This window comes from Thermobia domestica, chromosome 9 (assembly GCF_964235325.1).
Source record: "Thermobia domestica chromosome 9, izTheDome1.hap1.1, whole genome shotgun sequence".
NCBI lineage: Eukaryota > Metazoa > Arthropoda > Insecta > Zygentoma > Lepismatidae > Thermobia > Thermobia domestica.
The window spans coordinates 270,727,521-270,742,534 of NC_137462.1; the positions used below are offsets into that span (position 1 = coordinate 270,727,521).

General features: G+C 35.9%; 1 protein-coding gene across 1 annotated transcript in view; it reads left to right on the plus strand.

Annotated features, from left to right (window-relative positions):
• The window catches only part of LOC145660697 (ribosomal protein S6 kinase alpha-5-like), a 172,073-nt gene that overhangs the window by 94,392 nt on the left and 62,667 nt on the right, over positions 1 to 15,014 (plus strand). The window contains exon 4 of the mRNA XM_081726049.1: positions 9,426 to 9,541. Coding sequence (XP_081582175.1) covers positions 9,426 to 9,541 — 116 coding nt within the window. The remainder of the gene's footprint in view (positions 1 to 9,425; positions 9,542 to 15,014) is intronic.

Below are 15,014 nucleotides of genomic sequence, written 5' to 3' on the forward strand. Positions count from 1 at the left end.
TATTATTAACCGAATTTTGCCAGTGGCTTCTTATATTCTATTCTAGTTCAATAAAGTCATGATTTCTTGGAATATCTGTCGTGTAATTAAATCTAAGTAAAAAATATTATTTTGATTAGCTATGCTTATTAAATTCTCACCTTTCTCGGAAGGAAGCTGTGTGCTCTTTTAAAATGTAGCCGATGTTCAGTGTTGTGATGTAACAATTACGTAATGCGTTCTTCCTTCGCGACCTTGAATCGTTGTGCATGAAAAGAGCCTCCCCAGTTGCATAGGCCATTGGTCACTTGGTGCGCTGTTGCAATGCATTTTACCAAGAGTTTAATATTCAAAATTTCACAATATGCACTTCAACAACCAATGTACAGTGTGTGTGGTGAAATTACCCAGATTCGTATTAGCATAACCTCAGAAAAAAAATTCTAAACCGCAATTAAGTTTGAACGCAATACTGATAGTAGCTAATCGTTTTGTTCAAGGTTTGAACTCAAATTTAATATTTAACTTTGAAATAATAATAATAATAATAATAATAATAATAATAATAATAATAATAATAATAATAATAATAATAAGATATTACATAGTAAACCACTACTTTGTTTTTTCTAGAATGTGTTATTATTAGGATCACACAAGTAAGATTTACGAGATTGCAATGTTACTAGCAAGCACGTTCGTCCGTTACTCCACAACTTCAACGAAAGTGATTTTTTTGATATTTTGCAGTAGACAGCTAGAGCCATTATTTCGGCTGAGTTCGTTAATGGATTCAGTCCGTTAAGATTTTCACTGATAACGGTGGCTGTGAATATACGGTTTAAAACCTATAACATATCCTAGCTTCTATGCAACCTGCACAATAGCAAAGAAACGTTGGTTGCCTATAATACAAGGATAATGCACTCTTTTTATCGCAAATAACTCGGCCGAGTTCGTTAATAGAGCCAATCTGTTAACATCTTTACAGGTAATAGTGAATTTAACGGTTCTTGTCAATATCTCATTTACTACTGTTGAAACAAAGATGTAGAATGCTAGAAGTTACATATTATGCCGTTAGATGGCAGCAATCATCCGCCAGCGGTGACATCTACCGGACGAAATTGGAATTTCTAGGTGTGATGCTCTTGTACTGTCGTTTAGCAGTGTGTATTCGTTTTAATTTATTCGTTTACCTAAGTTTGGAAATATTTATAACTCGAATAAAAGTAAAATCTGATTATAGTTAACACGTATACTTGCCTTCATCAGATACACTATCTTGTGTGTTGAAGATGTCTATATTTTGAATATTAAATATCAAAATATGTTTGATTGGACATCAAATTCAGACCGGTTTTTCCCAAGCTGTAAAGAAAAAAATATTATACATAACTTTTTATTACGAACAACACGAGTTCTAAACTCAAATATTGGATTGCGCTCAGATTGAAATCAATAATTCAGATTGGCGACTAAATACATTCATTTTATCTAGATTTATTATCAAAAATCTGTACACGACTTAATCAACTTCTTTTTCTCGAACAAATGATATACTATTCTATTACAAGTAAATCTGTGTTTCTAGTAGATGTGTTTACTTAAGCAGTATTTATTTAGTATTATTATTCCTGACTTCTCCCATTGTTCTTCCGTTTGTATTGACAAATCTGAAACCATTTTTTTCGTAATGATCCTATCTGCCAAGTTCTAAGGTGTTTCAAGGTCACATTGCTTTACAATTCAGTTTGTGCAATTCTCCTGCTTCTCACGAACACTGGAAACTTCCAGTGCATGCATGAAAATCCTTGGAGTTTATGGTTGAATTATAAACAATTAACATATTTTTTCTTGTTTTATGTCTCTGGAATAGCATTTTTTTTAAAGGGAGAGAATAAAATTTGCAAATGAACAAACACAGAACATGTCAGTGTAAAATTTGCAATGCATAGCGATCTAGTTTTTTTTCTTTCTTTTTTTTTTTTTTAATACTACAAAACATATTAGCAGTACCTTTAAGATTCTGTTTATCGCCACAGAATTTGACAATTTGTGGGAAGACGTAATAATTATGACGAATTTTGTGGTAAAGCACACACCTTTGATGGAGAGGGTCCTTGATTAGATCTCAACCCATATAAGTTGTGAGTATGTCATGTTTTATGAGTTTTCTTTGGGAGGTATGTTTCCTCGATTCTTCCATTGTATCTAAAGTATCGTCTCATCCATTTCCTTTAGCCTATAAGGTATAACTGGGTCAGATATAATTTGATGTAAATTAAGGTATAATTTGATGTCACTTAAGTTTCTTATTTATAATATTCACTTATAGTCAAATGGTTAGCGCGCGTATAATCGTATTTGGTGGGATCACACAATTTTTGTTGGTGACTGGGCCAGGTGTGGTATTACATGAACTTTGTTCTGGAACAGCCATCTTCGAACCGATGCTTGCCTCTTCCAGAGTAAATTATACAAACATACATACATGGAAGACCGTAAAAATCTGATGTTGACAAATACAGTGGTGATAGACATGCAAGCCTGAATTCACATCTAGTCATCTACTGCCAACATTTCTCTTTACCTTTCTTCCACTTTTCACCTTTCTAACCTGACTCTCACTGTTTCTCTATGTCATTCTCACAGTCAATTGGCTAGTATGAAAATATGCGCTAGCCACACATAACCTATTTGAACACCGGACATCTGGATGACCATAGAGCTCTTCGCGAGCTACTGTAATTCCTATCTGACTATATTGTTACATATTACGGTTCACGATTCATAAAACAACGCTTTTAATAACCGCCGTGCCATTTTGCTAACCGCTTATGCGATTGTTATAGCTCGTGAAATCATTACCGAGATGGGAAAGTTTTTTTCTTTCTTTCTTAGTTAGTAAAGAACACATATCCTCCTCACATATTCTTGTAATGGGAAGTTAACTTGTTGCTTTCTCAAAAAAACAAGTAAAAGGATGATTACGGGAGGGGAGAGGGGGGGCTTGAAATGCTTGACCCACTTTTCCACTTCGCTCGACTGACACTAGTGTGGAAGGATTTCCTCCCCTAACTTTTAATTTTTAGTACGAGTACAAGTGAAAGATTGTGACTGTTTCAACAGATTTTTGTTCATTTTATAGTACGCGTTGGCTACAGGCCGAGTATTGGGCCTGTTACATATTCAGTCAGCTGTTGCTGGTTCCGTTGTAAAAAAAAAAAAAAAAAAAAAAAAAAAAAAGTAGTGAAGGGGACGCTGGGGAAGAAGCTTTTGACAGTTAATCAGCACGTAAAAAGAATTTTAAAAATGAAATAAAAAGGGGGAAACAGTAAAGGTATGTAAGGAAGTGTATAAACCTTCCAGTGGATTGAGTCTCCACCCAGACCCATAGCCAGCCCAAAAATGTAGGGGCGGCGGCTGAAGTTTGGGGGGGAAATCCAACCATATGATAGTTCATTACCATATTATAGTTAATTTGCAAGCCTACCGTGAAAATTTTATGGGGCCAGTAAAAATTTAGGGGGGAGGCCCCCTAGACCTCCCTGGATACGGGCTTGTCTCCACCGAAACTTAGAGACAGTACCTACTTTTTAAAAGTGGATTCTGGACCACTACTTGAATTTGCATCGGAGATCAGCTAGCGCCCATTCACCAAGAGTCTTATCACAAAGACACCCGGCATCGTGCGCACACTAAAAGAACTTTCGTTTCTCTTTGGCCATGGAAGTACGCTTCAGTGGCGGAGATCATCTATTTAAACTGCGAGGTGTCTTTGTGATAAGACTTCGAGATCCTCACATTTGAAGGCACATACCAATGTATAATTCACATATATTTCCATGCAGTACGTGTTTTTTTCCTTTCTTTCTTTTTTTTGAATGTAACCCACCGGAAACAAATGTTAAGGAAGTACATGATGCTTGATTCACCCATTAAAATGAATAATGGTAGAATCTAAGAACAATTTAATAATAATGAGTTAAAACAGAGACAGAGTGTACCAGTCAACACCTCCGGCGGTAGCAATAATGCCGAGTGCCATGTAGAGTCTTTATAAAAACTAATCGGTTTTCTTAAGAATATCGAACAAATGTGTCGCGATGTCCTGGACGTTGTTTAGGGATGGCCAGAACCGGTTCCTGGTGGAACCGGCTTTCGGGTCTGAACGGATCCTGTTCTAAAAGATCCGGTTTCGGAACCGGCTCTTCGGATCCAGGTCTGGAACCGGTTCCTAAGATCCTGTTCTGGAACCGGGCTTTCGGACCCAGGTCTGGAAGCGGTTCCGGAACCGGTTCTGAAAACCGGATCTCGAAGTACCGGTTCCGCTGGAACCGAAACTTTGTGACCATCCCTACGCTAAACCTGAGCTGCTGGCAGACTGTGAACAGTGTGCTAGATGAAATGGCGGAAGCGACAGGCAGGCGCCCAGGCGGCGGCCGCTTGTCTCATTTGGCTAAATAAACTGGGTAACTGGCAAAACTCATTGGCTAAACAGGCAAACTGGCCAACTCATTTGGCTAAACACCCATTGGTAGACCAAATTTTTTTTCTGGGGGCACAAGCGGGTCTGAGCGGGGAGGGCACAAGCGCATATCCCTCTTTGCATTTTTTTGAAGGTGAACTTTTTGCCTGCTTTACGGGTCTTTGGGGGCTTTCGGATCCAGATCTGGAACCGGTTCCTAAGATCCGGTTCTAGAACCGGGTTTTCAGATCCAAATCTTAAACAGGTTCCTAAGATCCGGTTCTAGAACAGGATTGTCGGATCCAGTTCTGGAACCGGTTCTGAAAACCGGATCTCCAAGGACCGGTTCTGAAAACCGGATCTTCAAGAACCGGTTCTGAAAACCGGATCTTCAAGAACCGGTTCTGAAAACCGGATCTTCAAGAACCGGTTCATCGCGGAACTGGTTCTGCCGGAACCGGAACTTTGTGGCCATCCCTAGTTCAGTTACGTTTATCGTCAGTCAAAAAAAGGTTGAGAACCATTGCTCCAGACTAATTCCACACGCAACAATAATTTAGATGTGAAGTATCAAAATATCGTTAAGAACTAATTTGAAGATATTAAAGAGACTTTTGACCAGAGCTAATAAAATTTACAAGCACTAATAAATAATAATAATAATAATAATAATAATAATAATAATAATAATAATAAAATTCATTATTTGTTCATGACTATCAGATTATGTAATTAATTGTATTGTAACAGCTCTGTTTTAAGCTAGTACATAATAACCTACTAATTCCAAATAAAATGATTGGGGTACTTATTTGATGAGAACAGCTCCAAGCGTTAGGTCAGTGTGACTTTCGTGACCCTTAAACGTGTCCCTGGTGTCCTGTTCCTAGCTACACACTACCTAACATATGTACACTTCAACCTTTTGAACTGTTTGACTTAAGAATCCAATCAATACGTGCTCCAATCCAGAAACCTAATTAAGTGAGACGTAACGTAATTAAGACTTTTCCACGTGTTTGACATAAAATTAGTTACACAACTGTTACGTTGATTCTTGGAGTGATAATTAGCTTGAGTTGTACTACAATCACATAATCGCTTTATAAGGTAATACTTGAATGCAAAATTTGGATGAAGTAGTTAGTGATTCATCAGTGTAATTCTATTCCAACTTCCAACGTAATTTTCTGCCATAAATACAGGACAATGCAGATTTCCTATAGCTGTCCCCGCTGGTCTAGTGACTGCCGAGTGCGCCTTTCGTGCACATGGTCTCGGATTTGATTCCCGGTAGGATAACATTAAAACATTTTGAACGTACATTATGGTTCGGATTCCATCTTAAACTCTAGTTTCACGTCTCATATATTCTCGGTGCTGAAAGGGGATAATGAACTTCAGATTTCTCATTGCAACAATGAAGAGACAATTGTACTCAAGAAAGGACAAAGCAAATCATTATACCTATGTAAATAAAAGTCAAAACCGGTTTTTGTTTCTTAAGTTACGTGCCCCGTAATGTATAAAATAATAATAAGTGTTAAGACTACATACAGTAACACATATCAGCTCCAGAAGAAACGGTATAATAATATTTTAAAGAAAGTTATTACTTGAACAAACCAGTAGCGTCCAGTTTTGTATCTTCGGGACACATTGGGAGTGACAATAGTATGCCCATTTTCTTTTATGCCCTTTCTTAGTAGCGAAGTTATGGGTCCAGATCTACATTTTATAGTGGGATCATAACGATTGTAATGCATTAGATGCTCTCCGACCGGGAATCTAATCTAGGACCTTGTGTACAAAAGGCATACACACTAGCCGTTGGACTAGGTATTGAATATTTTGCACAACAAAAACGTATCAGTATGAAAAATGCCATGCATAGCATTTGCATCGTTCTTAGATGCTGGTCTAAATGTGTCTTTGGGGTATGTTTAGTACAAGGGGTCCAGAAGCACGTAAAAAACACAAAATTTACAGAAGTGAGTGATGCAAGTACTTAGACGTAACATAACGTAACCAAATCTAACTTAACCTAACATAGACTAACGTAAGCTAACCTGAATTAACCTAAACTAACGTAATATTAGTAGAAATAAGCGAAATTCTGTCATTTTTTTGGAAAATTATGCGGGACTCCTACACTAATATAACATAAACTAAACTAACCTAACGTAACCTAAACTAGCCTAACCTAACTTAAACTAACCAACCCTACCGTATATTAACCGAATGTGAACAGAAATTACCAAAATTGTAACATTTTTTAGAGAAAAGAGCTGGACCCCTTCTGCTAAACATAGGCTTTTTTCTGTTTTACGCCATTTCTTCTACACTCCCTCTATATACACACTACATTCAATTAAAAGAATGAGACCCAATGAAAAATAACGAAGACAAGACAGTAGCAATATATTCTTTAATAAAATTAATATATTTAAAAGATTATGATTATCTCATGATTATCGTGTGTGATCATGAACCTTGTTTCTTTCAGATAATTGTAACTTTCCACCTGCGCACCTCGATTTCCTATACGGCTCCAGTAGCCATTGAAATTTTAGATAACGTGCATTTGTTTAAATAGTAGAGTCTTTAAAACTCGGCTTTGATAACCCAGCTGTCCGGATAACAGCCAGGCTCTGGCTGGGCGAAAAAAACCCGCGCGCAGACCCGTTCATGTATTTTTCTGAGGTTTGTCTTATCAGGTAAATTACAGTACAGTATGTATTCATTAATTTTCAGTTTTCATGTATAGTAAACGCCCTATGCCTTCATAAAGTACGTACTTTTCCTGTGTTTAAGGGTATTTGGGCAGTTTATTCTCTGTTGTACTCTCAAGCAGCCAATACATAAACCTACAAGTACAGTATTGTCTTTTGTGAGGAAACACTTAATCTTTTTAAACCCCATTCCCGATAACTCGGCATTTTCACAAACTCAGTCACCCTTCGGTCCACAATTAGGCCGAGTTTTCGGTACTCTACTGTATTGGATATGAATCTAAGAGCAGTGTTACCAGCTGAAGAGGAAATTAGAACTTACATTTACTGTAAAGGAAAAACTAAAAGCAAAAATCTAGTTTACAGATGGTCTATTCCAGAGAAATTTGAATTGTTTCAGCATACCACTTTAATTTAATTATAATTAAGCTATATATTCAGTAATTTAACGCTCTGTGAGATAGAAAAGCCACAACTTAGAATCATTGAAACAGGAGCGTCATTTCAGATTTTGCTTGGGGGGGGGGAAGACCCGTTGATATAAGTAAAATTTCGCGTTTTTCACTGATTTACTACTATTCTATTGATAAAATCTATATACATCTCAAACTCAGGTGGGGCAAATGCCCCTCCCTGTCCCCCCTAAATGACGCCCCTGCATTGAAAGAACGTAGATAAGTTTTAATTGTTCGTGTGCTATCAGTTATTATTCTTACCGCAATACTTTATGTACATCCAGCCAGAAACTTTTTTTTTTTTTTTTTTTTAACAAGATATGGACAGCATTCTTATCTTGTGATTATTTAAATTTTGTATTGTTGAGAAGCTGCTATTAGAGAGATCTCAAACACTCTGGATTAAACAAACAAAAACAAAAAGTACAAACATAAAAATGATTGAACTTTGAACAGGGAATAGTAATGTCGTAATTTGATAACAATAACAAATGAAGAACAAGTATCGCCTTTCACATATTGTGATCTACGTACTAATCGTACGGAATATATGCTTCAGACATGCAGACAAGAGCTGATAATGTCACTTATTTCATTTGTAACGAGGTTAATGAAAAAGGAAAATATGATTACCCTAGAGTTGCTTCTGGGTAGGTGTAATTGGTGAATGCTTTTTAGATGCTTGTTTCTTGTGGTCAACAAATGACTCATCCAGGGGGGCGATCGGGGCGATTGCCCCCCCAGAAGAGGAAACTTTTTATTTTATATATAAATAAAATATATAGTTTATTTTTTGACGCTCTTAAAAGTAGCTCTAAGTAGCAGTATTACAACCCCCCCCCAGAAGTCCGTCCTGGATCCACCCCTGGATCAGACAGTGTTTGTAGGTTTCCGTAAGAAAATTTCCCTCGACTGGCACTATTTTTTTTTTTCCTTTTCTGAGAAAATTTTCCCTAATTTGTTGAGTGCCCAATTCTTATGATAGAAATTATGTGATAATATTAATTTAGCTACATTAAAGGAAATGCCAACCACATTTGTCCTATTCGTTGGTTTTTGCTTCTTCTTTCTTTCTTTCTTTTCTTTTTTTTTACCAAGATAAAATACAAAAACAAATACATCCAACCAATAATGGGTCCAAATTATTCTATTTTGAACACACACACACTCACAAACTAAGAACAAAGAAAAGTTTAATTATTTATATTAGTCAGTCAACGCAAGAATTTCTCTGGATTTTCAAGTCTTATTGAAAAATTCCGTTTTATAAATTTACCCATGAAATTTCCTTAGGTTAGGGAAACTTCCCTCTAACAACGAACATCGATCAGACTTTTTTTTTTTTTTTTTTTTTTTTTGAGCAACTGAAACATTATTTTATGCAATTCTGAAATGCTTAAATGTGTTGATAATATGGATTACTTCTTTTTCTTCGTTTTTAAGTGCTTGTTGTTACTTTCTTTGAGAATTCATGTAATGACCGTTAGATAATAATTGATTGATGCATGGGCGTCGTGGAGAGACATCAGAGAAGTGTAAAAATGACGCCTTTTATATCATCTTGTGCAATTACTTGTTCGCGTGCATAACCTGCAGAAATGCGAATGCACTTTTACGTTGTTGTTTTTTTTTCTTTCTTTCACAAAAGATGCTTGTATAATCCATCTATCCTTGTGGACAGGTATATATTTGTAACGAAAACATGAATAAAATAATTCCTCAACATGTAACATTTGTAGAAATCGGTGCGATAATAACAATATTGTATTTTTTTTGTTTTATTTTCAGATTACGTAAGCGGTGGAGAATTATTCACGCATTTGTACCAAAGAGAACATTTCACTGAAGATGAAGTTAGGATATATATTGGAGAAATTATTCTGGCTTTAGAACACCTTCACAAGGTAGTGTAACGTTTACTTACATCTATTTTTCTGTTTAATATTTCTCATTTATTTGCAAAGTAGAAATGTAGATGTCTTAATCCCGCTTAATCATTAAGAGACTGACATCAACAAAATTTACCATTTTTCTTTTGCTTGTTTTTCGTAAGTGAAAGGAGATAATGAAATGTAACTTACCACAATCATAGATAATGTTCTACAACAGAAAATATGAACCTGAAGAATCTTCAGTGTTGCCATCCATATATTTTTACAGTGGCCAGAATAACAACTCCCCAAAAATCTAAGTCAAGGCAGCGGCTAGAGGAACAAACTCAACTGCATTTGACTGCGTATCATGTTGGCTTGGAATCCTGTGAACTACTTTTTAAGTAATAGTTGTATTTAGTTTGTAATAAACAAAATAGTATTATCATACAAATGATGAAAATTCTAAATAAAAAATCGGCACAGATTGTTGCCTTCGATAGGTTATGAAGTTCCTTCTCTAAAAGTTTGAAGTCTGTGGCTTGAAATTTGTAAGAGAAATCATGAATTTTCTTGAAAGGCAAAAGTACATGAGGGAGATACGAAGATCGTAGTGACATCTATCGGCGAAACTTGTCCCTTTAAACCAACCTTAATACCTAACATGACAGGCAAACCACAACAGTACAGCTCTGGTGATAATATGTGAATTGATATCCAGAGAGTAAGTAGGCGATCAGTGGAATTGGCCAATCGTACTGTTTTGGGTTGAGTGATTGGTGTCTCGCGACACACCGGTTGAGAACCAGTGCTCTAGGCACTAGACCAGCAGGAAAATTCATGTCACTAATAACCATAGAGTTATATACTACTAACATATTTTTGTTAATACTGTTGGTAACTGCATAGCAAATTTGTGTGAAGGAAGAATGCTTTTTAAGTAGAGAGAATTTACCTTTATACCTTTGACCAGTTCCAACCCCAAATTATCGGATTTTAAAGAAACCGAAAATGCTTACTAAATCCATCGGGACATTTTAAAAAAATGAAGACGAAGTTAAGCGATTTCGAATCTATTTGACAAGCATCAAATAAACTCACTCCCCAAACCTCATTAAAACTATATCAGTTTTAGGAAAATTATTGTGGAACAAACGGACATAAAATGCGTATCATGTCAAATGATAACTAGCTCTCGCTTCAGAAAGTATTTTTCTATTTCTTGGGTGTGTGTGTAAATCAATCAAAAACAAACATGTTTTTCTTTTTCTCTCTTTCTCAGAAAGGAGATCTGTCTTCTTCTCAACTTCCTTGTATACGTACGTACCTATCTGTGTGGAAATGGTGATACTCCGTGGGATACGCACCAAGAATTTTCTTTTTATATGTTTCCTCCCCTCCCACCTCTCTACACATTGGATGTCATTTTTACGCTTCTTGTCTTACATAAGCCTCTGTGTAGTGTTAAAAGTGTTTTGTGTTTCTAGATTTCCCCAATGAGTTTGCACGAATCTGGTGTGAATATGTGCTTAAGTTCTGATAACAAATCTGCATAAGAAGAGAAAGAAAGAAAGAAAAAAAAGTAAAAGTTGAAAGTCTTGTTTAAATTTTTCGAATCTTTTGTTCTCACTTCATTTTAAGGAATTTATTTATTTAACGTGTCGTCTTAATACACATTATGAGTAACACATCTTTATATTTTACTTTTTATTTATTTATTTATTTATTTTTAAATTCAAGCTACCTTTTAATACAGGCACTTTCTTTCTCTGGGTTGGTGTATAAAGTGATAACTGCATACGTTTAAGCACGTTTAAAAATTTGAATATATGCTGTATATTACTTCCGTGTTTTGTGATAAAAAGTATGAAATGATGAATATATGCTTATTGCAGGCTTAAGAAAACGTGCTTAAACTGCTGCATACCACTTCTTACCACATTTCTGATTTTTTACTTTTTTTTTTTTTTTTAATAGAGGTTTCTCTATCTGTCTGTATCTCTCTCTCTCTTCAACGAACTTAAAAAGTTAGTTAATGAATTCTCTCTCTCTCTCTCTCTCTCTCTCTCTGTGTGTGTGTGTGTGTGTGTGTCTGTTATTTACGATTTCTTTTTCAATTTTGAGCCCTCCATTCGATAGAGAATCAAAAACTATTTGAAAAAGTAATGGAATTTTTCGCGTCACTCTTACCGTTCCCGAGATATTAGCGAAAAAAGTTCTGATTTCGGGAGATTTAAGGAGCCGTATCTCGGGAACTGTGAGTCATGGAAAGATGATATTTTGCGAATTTTTCAACTTTGAACCCTCGATTTTGAGCACTATAGTGAATAATTTCATATTCTTTAAACAGCCGTTTTACATGTTTATAAAATTCACGACCTAAATCTGTTTGTATGTTAAACACGGGCATTTAAAAAAAAAGTTATTGCCTTTACAAGTTCAGGACCTTTTTTTGTTTTTAACGGAACACAAGATGCATATCGTAAAAAATATAAATATAACATAATATATATATTTGTAATTATTATTTTATTTTGCAATATTTTGCATATCTACTAAAGCCGTTTGTAAAGTTTGTTGTCTTCGTAAAACAACATATTGTAGAACGTTTTAACACAACTCTTAAACAAACATGTGAAAAAATTTAGTACTCAAGGAAATTATGTAAATGGATAGATATATTACAAGAATTGTTTAATGAGTATAATAATAAAGTACATAGAACAATTAGTATAAGCCTGTCAAAGTTAATAAGAAAAATTAATAATTCTTTTTGAGTTCGTTGTGGTAGTGCTCTTGCAGTATTTTTAAACTTTTTCACCCTAAGAAATCCGAAAGTTTTAAGTAAAATAATATGAAAACTTTGACAACTAGGCCATTTAAAGCTTTCAAAATGCAATTAAATGTATTACGTTAAAATCAGTAACTTCTAATAAATATGTAGTTACGCTTTTCGTTTTTTTTCTTTTTTTTTTTCCTCTCAGGATGAGATAAATTTTCCTGACTAATTTAATTGCCTTGTCTTAAATGTAAAACAACACAAACCTATGTTACATAAAATTCGGATTTTTTTTTTTTAATGTGAATAATAGTATTTTGTAATGGATAAGTTCATTCCCTCATTCGCAACGAATTCCAACCGCAAGCAATGGGAATAATCGGGAACTCAGCCCCCTAAAAAAATCATAAAACGACAAAAGTCGAATAGTTTTTCGTGAAAGTTAAAGTGTAAAATTAACTTCCAAAGAGGCACGGTGGCTCAGTGATTGAGCACATACCTCTGGTGCATGAGATCCCTGATTTTGATCCCCGATCAAATAAGTTTATGGTGGACAACTTCGTGCCCGTGGGTTTTCTCGGGATACTTCCGTTTCTTCCCACATTATCATTCCACCAAATTCTTCCATCATTCACTTGCCTAAGTCATTCTCCCCCTTAGCCTAACAAGCATAATAATGAGACGTAAAACTGAAATATTTCGTTCATTTCAATAGTTGGTTGGATTTGAGTTTAGCGTCCATTTCAGCATCGAGGCTATATGAGACGTGAACTTAGAGCTTAACGTAGGATCCGACCACATGAGCTACCGCCGGGAATCGAACTCTCAATTAAACATATAGTCACGATGGAGCTTTCATAAGAATGAATATATCTTTCTGTGATGCTCTTAATATACCGAGGAAGACAGGAACAGGCGTTTTCCTTAATATTAAATGAGACGTGCTAAAGTGGTTTTTAAATGTGTTTGTACCGTAGAAACGGTACTTCTTACTAATTACTTACGTTATAAATCTTCCATACTCTTAATAACATACAGCAGGTTTTCTCTTGCTACTTACATTATGAAAGAACCCATTAAAGTAATACAAGTAAAATAGTTTTGTTATGTGAGAAAGGTTCAGATACTGATGATTATATGTATTGTGAAAGAAATGTAAAAAAAAAAAAATCTTTTAAATTTAACGTCGTATGGTTATGCCGGTTAGGCTAAAGGAGACGGTGATGATGAGAAATGAGTGAAATGGTGGAATGAAGAAAGTGGGAGGAAACGGGAGAACCCCGAGAAAACCCACGAGCAAGATGTGTCCACCACAAAGTCCACACGGCGCGAGCCGAACCTGGGACCCAAAGCACCGGAGGTGAACGCTCTACCACTGAGCCACCGCGTCCCCCTGTGAAACAAATGTGTGTATATTAAAAGAATATATACTAATTCAGTTATACGTATGAAACTCTTAAGGGTGGTGTGTTTGATTATTGTGGTTTGCGGTGGCTCAGTGGTAGAGCGTTCACTTCCGGTGCGTGAGGTCCCTGGTTCGATCCCAGCTCGCGCCGTGTGGACTTTGTAGTAAATAAACACCGTGCTCGTGGGTTTTCTCGGGGTTCTCCCGTTTCCTCCCACTTTCTTCATTCCACCATTTCACTCATCTCTCATCATCACAGTCTCCTTTAGCCTAACCGTCATAACCGTGGGACGTAAACCTTAAAGATTTCATTTGTGTTTTCAAGATTCCGCCATTGTCTTCATGGTAATCTGGGTGCAGGGTCAGTGCCTGCAATGGAAGTACATCATGAAGGATTGGTACCTGTCCGGGTCTGAACCGGACAAAGATTTTGAGGGAATTGTCTGATGTTCGATTACCCGTTAAAACCTGACGTTCAATTTATTTTTTTTTTATCCCACTCTCTTTAAGACAGATTAAATTTTTGTCGAAGAGAAGTGAAATAATAGGACTTCGAATATGCTAAAACTAGTTCAAGCTGTGCTGTCAGCTCGAGTTTGCAATGCCTTTTCAAAATGAATGTTCTGTTTGATAAATGTTTCATGGACAGTACTTCAGGAATCGTATGGGCACAACTTGAGATAGAGCTGAAGTATGTGTGAAAGTTAACTATGCAAAGTTTTTGTACTTGTACTGAACCAGCACTATCTGATATACCGCGCAAAGAACTGCCACTTCAGGTAGTTGTGTATATATAACTGTTAACGATGATGATAATGATGAGAACCATTGAAGTTTTCCAAGCGAAGTTCTTTCTTTAATGTCGCTGTCGACTGACAAGTCTCAATGAGCGAAACTTGTATACGTACTGTATGCTGGTCATGTGAGAGTGAGGCTCATAATCTAACGGTACGCCCTTATTTTTGTGTTAGTGGCAAAACATGTTCCCGGATATGTAACCGTTAGAAAACAAGAGCTTTTAGTGGCACGCTGTACTCGATTTTTTTTCTTTTCTTTTCTGTTTCTTTCCATGTGCGGTCGCGCGGAATCTTGTCGTTAAGTTGTCTTTTATTTCTGATATATATTATTATCTTTCCGAATCAACTATATTGATATCACCATTTTGTGCAAAAGAAGGTTGGACCTGTCGTTTGTACAAAATGGTGGTCGATTCGGGAAGATAATAATATGGTAGATTATAGAAAGCAGAATGTTTTTTTTATTACTTTTGTTTTGAATACTCCCTTCATTAAAAACAAGTGAGTTTAGTTTCGCATTGTGTA